At 35.0% G+C, this 10,812-nt stretch overlaps 1 protein-coding gene across 1 annotated transcript; it reads left to right on the top strand.

Moving 5' to 3' along the window:
- Positions 1–8,826: 8,826 nt before the first annotated feature.
- LOC138339217 (secreted RxLR effector protein 161-like) lies at positions 8,827–9,351 on the top strand. Its single transcript, XM_069290799.1, has one exon. The coding sequence runs from the start codon at positions 8,827–8,829 to the stop codon at positions 9,349–9,351; it is 525 nt and encodes a 174-aa protein (XP_069146900.1).
- The last annotated feature ends 1,461 nt before the right edge of the window (positions 9,352–10,812 follow it).

Genomic DNA, 10,812 nt, shown 5'->3' with positions numbered 1-10,812 from the left:
AATCTTGCCTTTTAACTCCTCATGAGTGAAAGATCAGCCTATAGCATAATCCACTCTTGAGGTACTCTTTCCATCAGCTTGATACACAGCATAATCAACATCACCATGTACCCAAATCAAAAAGTCTCCTGATGGACAAAATTGTACCAGGTTCCCTGTCTTCTTCAAATATCTTCGGATTCTATTAGCAGCCTCCAAAAGTGGTTTCTTCGAATATGAGTAGTGTCTTTGAACCCGATTCCTCAGCATCCAGCTTCAAGTTAGTACCCAAGAGAGTATGATATGTCTAGGCACTCATAGCATGAAACCTTCAGGACCTTCATTGAACTGGTACTAGGTCCCTTTCTTTGTTCATACATTAATTGCCCTGATCAAGTTGTGCTATCTTCTTCCCTTCAGCTAAGTCACTGTGAGTACATACATGTTCCTAACAAGCTGGTCCTTGCTTAGGCCTTGTGTGAAGATGTCAGCCACTTGATCTTTCATTTTGCGAAACTCCATAATGACATTACCAATTTTTAAACATTGTCATGACTTCAAGTATTTTAAGCCTTTTGAGCAGCTCATTGATGTATTTTTTTGGAAAATCGAGTATACCTTTAAAGTTTAGCTGAATCTGTAGATATAAGAGGAAATCTCCCATCGTGCTTATTTAGAACCCATTACCCATAAATGCAACAAATTTTCACAAAATAATTCAAAAGGTAGCTCCAAAGATGACATGATTAATATGTACCCGAACAGTCAGCAATTCCTTTCCTAGTATATTCAAAAAGAGGGTTTTGACAATTTTACCTCTTTTGAAGACATTATTGAAGAAGAATTTGGACAACTTATCAGCTTTTGGGGGAACCGAGTATCATACATTGCTTCTTGCAAACTTAGCTTAATCAGCTTTTTCATTCTCATCTTCTGCATTCACATTATCAGTTTGAACTACATAATTTTTGTTTAATGTTGTATATAGGACCGGGTCCCTCATCATGTTCATCATCTGCATCATCTTCTTTCAGATTGCTGGATTTATGAAGAGGATGTTCTTCAGCAAGCTCATAGTTTAGATCATCTCTCTGAATATAAAACATCTCTTCCATCTCAGAATCTTCTTTGTTTTGCAATTTGCTTCTCAATTCTTCAAGACTCATCATGAAAATCTTTTTCAATGCAAACATTTTATACACCAGATAAGCCTTGCTGGAGGAAGATTATCCCACACATACTCTTTCAAAATCATTGAGATTACACTACTCAATATCATCATTTTTGTCATAAAAAGTGTTACATTCATCACTTCAGCCCGAGGGTTCTTGTAAGATTAAAAGTCTGCATATTTTACCTGAAGGATGGTCAGATATGCTTCTCTTTAACACCATTATCACAACCTTTGTCATCTGAAAATTTCATTTTGTGTAGTCTGGGGACCAAATCCCCTCTGACAAGTTTGTGCAGCAGAGCAACACCCACATAAGCATCTTTTTTGTGTTATAACTCAGCATTATCGTCTTGAGCAAGGCAAGTGTGATTGTCACTACGAGCAATATTCAGATCTGCAATATGCATGTTCTTTCATCTCTTTTCTATCAAGATCATCGCCCAAGAAAGCAAGATCAAGTTTGTGACCACACGTTCTTTCTGATAACAACTTAACTTTATTTCAATCATCACAGAAGGTGGCAAATGGTTGGAGCGGATTGATTTGAATGGATTGAGCAAAAATGGTTTGGATTACAATCCATCCAAATAGAATACGGGCAAATATGGATTTGGTCAAATATGGTTTGGGTAAAATGGTTTCAACCCATTTTAAAAAATCTATTTTTCAAATAAAGAAATTACCTCCTCCCTCAGGCACCCCCACCCCCTAGGCCCCCCCCCCACCTTCCATCAACCCACCCTTAATTTTTTTTTTATTTTTCAAAAACAAAAAAAGATATTTTACCCCGTACCTCCGCCTAACCCCACCCACCCACCCCCCGGACCGCCCTCCCCCCACCTTCCACCAACCTACCCCTAAATTTTTTTGTTTTTCAAAAAAAAAAAAAGTTACCCCCTACCTCCATCCCACCCCTCGTGGTGCCCCCCCCCCCTCCCACTTTCCACCAACCTGCCCCTAAATTTTTTTGCTTTTCGGAAAAAAAAATTATTTTTTTAAAAAAAAAATTTACCCCCTCACCCCCACCCCAACGCACCCCCTCCCCCACCTTACACCAACCTACCCCTAAATTATTTTGCTTTATTAAAAAAATGTATTTTGCAAAAAAAACTAAAAAATTTACCCCCTACCTCGCCTCCCCTCCCCCCTCCAACTTCCATCAACCTACCCCTAATTTTTTTTTCAAAAACAAAAAGATTTGTTTTTGCAAAAAAAAAAAAATTATTTCTGAAAAAATAATATTTAATTTTTTATTTTTTAGAACAATTAAGAATATTGAGTGAAAGTGGAAGTGAAAATAAGTGATCTATTATGGGTCAAATATGAATACCCATATTTAATCCATTTTGATCATATTTGTAAAGACTCTTAAAATAGTTTGAAGCTCATATTTAACCAATTAAAATATAAGTGATCCAAGTCATTAAATATGGTCAAAATGGACATGTTTTATTAATATGAGCTGAAATTGCCACCCTAAACACTTAAAGATCTACTTCAACCATTGACATAGTACATATCCTAAATAGTGTGTTCCATAGATTTTCCAAACATGTCTTCCCCCCAAAAATACCCTTTCTTCTCATTGTCAAATAAGACACCTCCACCTTGAAGTGCCTTGAAAGAGAGAAAGTTTTTCCGTTTTCCCAGTCACGTGCTTGGAGCATCTGCTTATTCATGAACCACCACAGACTGCTGCTACTTCATCTCACCTCCATACCGTATCACTTTTTAGCTTCGGAAACCCACTTTAGTCGAAGTTCCCAGTAAGTAGATAACGGAGTGACAAGAAAATTTCTTGTCCAGTGAGGCAAACTGCTTTTCTTCATCATAGGACCATAAGTAGGACTAGGTCCCTTCCTCAGTCTATTCTACTATTTGGAATAGTTTGACAAACTTCCTTCATATTTTTTCAAAATTGGACAATCTTTCTTAAGATGTTCATCTTGACCACAATTCACACACAGCAGATTATTAGCATCGGCAACATTTTTTCTTTGAGGATTGTAAGAGCATTTTATCTTGTCACAGCCCATCCCTCTTCTACTGTTGTCTTGACCGATTAGATTTGTAAGAATCTTAGAGGAATGGTCCATTTGAGGGATTTTTTTAATTCCTCTTTTACATGGAATAGGTCCCTTTCTAGCACACGATTTCTCTCCAGAGCCAATTTCATCTTCATTTCAGCAGTGCGCAACTTAACTTTAAGCTTCAACTGCAAGTTGTTGGCCTCATTCTTTCCTTTAAAAAATGTAGTAGTCGCCCCTGTTATCTTTTCCTTCAATTGTAGATTTTTAGTTTCTAGAACAACTATTTGATTTTCAATATCAGATAGTTAGGCAAACTAAAGAAATTTTTCCATCTTGAAAGATGTCTAGACTATTGTTTACGAGATCCTTTTAATTTGTCAGCTCGCTTATCAAATCAAGTAATACAACAGCTAGATTTCTCAACTTATTAGTAGAAAAGGTATTCAAGTTTTGTTTGAAATAGGATAGAGTTACCTTTTTATCAACATCTACTTCATCTGACTTTGCCATGAAAGCATCATTTGAGGAATTTTCCCATGAAGCCAGATCCTTCTTTACCAACATAAAGAAAGCTTCTCTTCTGTTTATCTTGAGAAGGACCTGGTTCCCCTCTTTGTTTTTACCTTCTGTAGTTTTGACATATTCTCTTTGGTCGGCCTGGTATATAAGACAATTTCCAATGGAGTAACCTGGTTGATTACACTCGTGACACTCTTCCCTTGAGCTGGTAGCCTTTTCATGATTTTCTTTCTTCTGGTCAGACTCATCAATCAATCAGATCTGTCCTCTTGTCTTTGCCCTTCAAAATGAGACACTCTTTTTTTCTATGCAACTCATTATCTTGAAGAAGCTCAAATAGAGTATTTAGAGTCTCCTGTTCAGGGCCCTTTGTCTCATCAGATCTGGAAAGAATTTTCGATATCATAGAGACTTGCTTGCACACCAGGACAGGTTCATCAAGAAACATGAGCTCATTGGGGATGGCGGAGAATCTTGTCTACATTTAATGAACAGGTTCACCTTATTCTATGATGAAACTTTCGAGTTGGGGAGTAAAGAAATCTAGCTTAGATTTCATTGTTTCCTCAATGCCATCAAAAGTAGTTCTCATCAGATCCCAAATTTCTTTGGTTGATTCGCACGAAGAAATAAGATCGTATTCTTTCATTCCAATGCCACACATAAGCAGCTTCTTGACTTAGTAATTTTTCCAAGTTACTTGCTTGTCAGAGTCATTATCTTGTTTTCTAGTTTTGGGGATGACTCGTGTTATCTCTACAACCTTAACATCCATGGTTGGCACATAAGGACATTCAAATATTACGTGCCACACTTCAGTGTCCTCAGCCATGAGATAATCTCTCATTCTAATATTCCACTATCTATAGAACTGACCATCAAGAAGAGGTGGCCTTGTGGAGACTGTTTTCTTTGCACGCTCACTGTTGTTGACAGTCCTTGCAAAAATCTCTCTCTAACCAAATAGAGAGTCCAAGCTCTGATACCACTTGATAGAATGTATATGTCCACTTATCAAAATGGGAAAGAACAAATACCGAAAGTAAATATTGACAAGTAACTTTACATGAAAACCTCCTTGCTCAAGGGAATAAAACCACGATCCGTTCTCAGTAGGACTTTTCAAACCGCTTTCACTAATCTTCAACAAGAAAAAGTAAAAGACGATTACAACAAGAGATTAGCCTGCTAAACTCTCCACTAAGTAATACTACATATCGCTTAACTGAGACTGAGCAGATACAACACCGCTCTCTATATTAATCCTATCTGATTAATATGTACTTAGAGTAAGAACCTAAGTTACCCTTAACTTAGCCCTTACAATGATTAACCTATGTTTGAAATGTTTCTTTCACAAATGAAACGAATCCTACAATATAAGAACAATTACAAGCAAGCGAATGTAACAAGTACAAAAAGCAATGAAAGCACTTCTATCAGTTCCCTTTTTGTTCTTGAAGCTAGATAATATCTCTATTTAAATGAATGAATGAATATTGTTGTTGTTTGTTTGATATATATACTATGAAGATTTATTACCCATCAAACAAACAACTACGTCGCTTCTGATTGGTGAAGTACTCTGCTGCTTCACTAACTTTCTGATGCGGATAGGTTTTACAACTGTACAACACTTTGACAACTGGACAAGTTTCATACTCTGTAGATGACAGGTCCCCGCACTTGTGAGGAGATCATCAATACATCTAAGAGCATAAACATTTATCGATTTCCCTCTTTTTGATGATGAAAAGCAACCTGCATAACTCCCACGTGAGTGTACAATCATTCATTCATATGGTCATAAACAATAAGCATAAGAATATTGTTTGCCAAATCTTGAGTTTGTGTTATGCATTAAGAGATTATATCAAAATGAACACAAACTACTTGGGACCGCCCATTGGCTGAGAGTCTGCCTCTCTGAAAGGACATGCACCTACCACATCAGAGGTGGTAATTTTTCTAACAGTTGTCTTGTCATGCTTTCACATACGCAGTCTTGCAGGGACCAGGTCCCTTGCGAAATTTTTTATGAATTCTTGAGAGGTTTGCTGGTTGACTTCCTTCTTTAAATGAATGAATTTAATATGGTGTTCGTTATGTTGAAAATATCAACCATAAAGAGTTATTATCTGTTGGACAAACACCCTCGTTCATTCTGATTGGTGTAGTATGTGGACGCCTCACCAACCTTGACACGACAATTTTACAATTGTACCTTATTATAGATCAGGACGAGAGAACTTAGCTTGGGACCAAGTCCCTTAATTTATAAGGATCATCAAAACACAAAATATAACAGCGAAAAGTTTTTATAATGATACATACACATTTTTTGATATAACATAGACATTGATACTCGATTACATTAATACTATACATATAAATAGATATATGAAATTTATACAAGATATGCATAATAGATACATGAAATTAATATATAATCCATATTAGTGTACTTGTGCACCATGTATCATAGTTTACTTGTTCATACTGAATAAGCGGTTAGCATGTATGTATGATATGTTTGTATGTATTTATGATACATCTTAATCTATTTTTGTTCATCTTATCAAAGTCTATTAATATTTTTATGTATCTAAGAGGTTAGTATGTGATAATAAATGTATCTGTGCAATTGTACATACATTATCTAAGTATTTTGTTTGTTTGATACATCACATTAGATATAAAAAAAATTAATAATTATATTATTCTAATAGTAATAAAATGAAATTAATCCAATTACCTAACTAAATAGATATATTTTCGTCTTTTATTAATGAGATTAATGGATTTATTATTTTAAAGATTAATAAAATGAAAGTCATTAAATATTTTTTGGATTTCCATCTTATATTATGAGATTTCTTGTAAATTCATTGTATAGTATATGTGGATTATCTATTAGATTTATCCACTATTAAATGGGTTTATGTATAGGTGCTTTCAAGGTGATAAGAACTTCCAAGATAACTATGTATCTATTAATTAGATGACTTTTGAAGTGATATCTCAACACTATAAATAGAGAATCACTCACCATTTGGAAGATACACTTGAATAAGAAAAATTCTCTTCTCTATCATATTTCTTGTCTTTTTCTTCTTATATTTTGAGCTTTCTTTACAACACGTTATCAGCACGAAGAAAAAGAAGAAAGCTCAATTTAACCTGCAACAGTTAAGGTTGGAATTGAATCTCTGCGTTTCTGGAACGTATACAGGGTGATATATGTGGACCAATTCAACCTGCATGTGGACCCTTTAAATATTATATGGTCTTGATAGATGCTTCTACAAGATGGTCACATGTGTGTTTATTATCAACTCGCAACATGGCTTTGCGAGATTGCTAGCTCAAATAATAAGATTGAAAGCACAATTTTCAGACTATACAATAAAGAAAATCCATCTAGATAATGCTGGTGATTTTACATCTCATACATTTAATGATTATTGTATGTCTACTGGTATAACAGTTGAACATCCAGTTGTGCATGTTCACACTCAAGACGGTCTAGCAGAATCATTGATTAAACGTCTGCAATTGATAGTTAGACCATTACTAATGAGAACAAATTTATCTCTGTCTATGTGGGGGCATGCTATTTTGCATGCAGCAGCACTTGTGCGCATAAGGCCGACCAATTATTATGAATTCTCCCCATTACAATTGACTTTTAGTAAAGAGCCAAACATTTCCCATCTTAGAATTTTTGAATGTGAGGTGCATGTCCCAATTGCTCCACCACAACGCACAAAGATGGGGCCCCAAAGAAGGTTGGGGATATATGTTGGTATGAATCTCCTTCAATCATAAAATATTTGGAGCCTATGACTGGAGATTATTTAAGGCAAGATTTGCTGATTGTCATTTTGATGAATCAGTATACCCACCATTAGGGGGAGAACATAAGTCATTGGGAAAAGAGATAGATTGGATTTCATCATCTCTATCTCAACTGGATCCTCGAACAAACTAATGTGAGCAAGAAGTTCAAAGAATAATTTATTTGCAGAACATTGCAAATCAGCTACCAGATGCATTTACTAATCTTTCAAGGATTACTAAATCGCATATTCCAGCTGTTAATGCTCCAGTTCAAGTTGATATTCCGACGAGACAAATTGTTAAGGCAAATGAGTCTAGACCACATTTAAAGCGTGGTAGACCAATTGGTTCCAAGGATAAAAATCCTCGAAAGAGAAAAGGATTAAATGATCAAGATTATCATGGATTGAAAGAAATTTCTCAAGATGAGACCAAAGTCATAACACATAATGATGAGGAGGAACTAACTTCTGAAAATAATGAAATTTCAATGAATTATGTATCGACGAGAAAGTTGTGGAACCGAAATAATGTTGTGATTGACAACATATTTGCCTATAATGTTGCTATTGACATAATGCAACAAGATGAAGATTTTGAGACAAAATCTGTTCACGAATGTAGACAGAGAAATGATTGGCCAAAATGGAAGGATGCAATTCAAGCTGAATTGGCTTCACTAGAAATACGTGAAGTTTTCGGACCAATAATCCAAACAGCTGAAGGTATCAAGCCAGTGGAGTAATAATGGGTTTTTGTACGAAAAAGAAATGAGAAATGTGAAGTCATGAGATATAAGGCCCGACTCGTTGCTCAAGGTTTTTCTCAAAGACCTGGCGTTGATTATATGGAGACATATTCTCCAGTGGTAGATGCAATCACCTTCAGATATCTAATAAATCTGGCGGTTCATGAAAAACTGAAAATGCGTCTAATGAACGTCGTCACAGCCTATCTATATGGCTCATTGGACCACAACATTTTCATGAAAATTCCTGAAGCATTCAAAGTGCCTGAAGCATACAAAGATTCAAGAGAAACTTGTTCAATAAAGCTTCAGATTATTCTGTATGGATTGAAACAATTAGGAAGGATGTGGTACAATTGTCTGAGTGAATATTTGTTAAAGAAAGGATACAAAAATGACCCGATTTGTCCTTGCATTTTCATTAAATGGTCGGGGTCTGAATTTGTTATAATAGATGTGTATGTTGATGATTTGAACATCATTGGCACTCGTAAGAGCTTTTAAAAGCTGTTGAGTGTCTGAAAAAAGAATTTGAAATGAAAGATCTCGGCAAGACAAAATTTTGTCTTGGCGTACAGATTGAGAATTTGTCAAATGGAATACTTGTTCATCAATCAACGTACACAGAAAAGATACTAAAGCGTTTTTACATGGATAACTCACATCCATTGAGTACTTTAATGGTGGTAAGATCGCTTGACATCAATACAGATCCATTTCGACCTCAAGAGAATGATGAAGAGCTTCTTGGTGATGAAACTCCTTACCTTAGTGCGATTGGGGCACTAATGTACCTTGCTAACAATACTCGACCAGATATCTGCTTTGCAGTAAGTCTACTGGCAAGATTCAGTTCCTCCCCAACAAAAAGACATTGGAATGGTATTAAACATATACTTCGATATCTTCGGGGGACCATGGACATGGGTTTATTCTATTCCAATGAATCCAAGTCAGAACTGATTGGTTACGCAGATGCAGGGTATTTATCTGATCCGCATAAAGCTCGATCACAAACAGGCTATTTGTTTACATATGGAGACACGGCAATATCTTGGTGATCAATGAAGCAAACGTTGGTAGCCACTTCTTCAAATCATGCAGAAATAATAGTCATCCATGAAGCAAGTTGAGAGTGCGTCTGGTTGAGATCAATGACCCATCGTATTCAGAAAAAAGTGTGGTTTTTCTTTGAAAAAGAATATACCAACCACAATGTACGAAGATAATGCTGCATGTATAGCTCAATTGAAAGGAGGATACATCAAAGGAGACCGGACAAAATATATCTCACCAAAGTTCTTTTTCACGCATGATCTTCAATAAAATGGCGAGATAGAAGTTCAACAAATTCGTTCAAGTGATAATCTTGCTAATTTATTCACTAATGCATTGCTAACATCAACGTTTGAGAAGTTGAGATACAAGATTGGGATGCGCCGTCTTCGAGATATCAAGTAAAGTTTTCATCAGGGGAGGCGAAATACGCGTTGTACTCCTTTCCTTAACTATGGTTTTGTCCCAAGTTGGGTTTTCCTGGTAAGGTTTTTAACGAGGCAACATTCAAAGCGTATTATGAGATATGTATACTCCTTTTCCTTCAGTAGACTTTTTCCCACTGAGTTTTTCCTAATAAGGTTTTAACGAGGCACATAATCTATGGATATCCAAGGGGGAGTGTTGTAAATCCATTGTATAGTATATATAGATTATCCATTAGATTTATCCACTATTAAATGGGTTCATGTATAGGTGCTTTCAAAGTGATAAGAACTTCCAAGATAACTATGTATCTATTAATTAGATGACTTTTGAAGTGATATCTCAACACTATAAATAGAGAATCACTCACCATTTGGAAGATACATTTGAATAAGAAAAATTCTCTCCTCTATTTTATACTTCTTATCTTTTTCTTCTTATATTCTGAGTTTTCTTTACGACAAGATTTGATTAATTAAACTTTTTAGAATTTATTGTCCATTTATCTAATAAAGGTTTTCTATGCATCACTATTCCATTATTTATGAGATCTTACGCAATAAGGTAAAATTGTGGATAAGAAGTATTTAACTTTTAAATTAATTCGATTGGTATAAATTACCTTATTTAATTCAACTCAAATTAAATTAGGGAGTAAAGAAACATTCTTGAAGTTATACTGCTAAACTAAATGCTTTTCTCATTTCAATATAATATCGGTAATTTTAAGCCAAAAATGTGGGACATTTAATATATCAGATCTATTACTTATTGTAATAAAAAAAATTAATTTGGCAAATATAAAGATTGTATTTATGATTTATAATACAAATGTCTTGAATATTATGTAATGTCATTATATTTAAATACTACGAAATAAGAACTAAATGAAGAAGGAAAATGTGCCGACTAATTCTAATGTTGATTTAGTGGCACAATAAATTCGTTTTGTGCATATCACCTTTTTTAAATCTAATCAATTGATTTGACTGTCAGAAAAATACAATGTGATAATTACTGCAATAAATATATAAATTAAG

The sequence above is a fragment of the Solanum lycopersicum genome, chromosome 11, assembly GCF_036512215.1.
Source record: "Solanum lycopersicum chromosome 11, SLM_r2.1".
Taxonomy (NCBI): Eukaryota; Viridiplantae; Streptophyta; class Magnoliopsida; order Solanales; family Solanaceae; genus Solanum; species Solanum lycopersicum.
The sequence above is the reverse complement of the archived record's forward strand: the minus strand, read 5'-3'. Positions and strand labels throughout refer to the sequence as shown.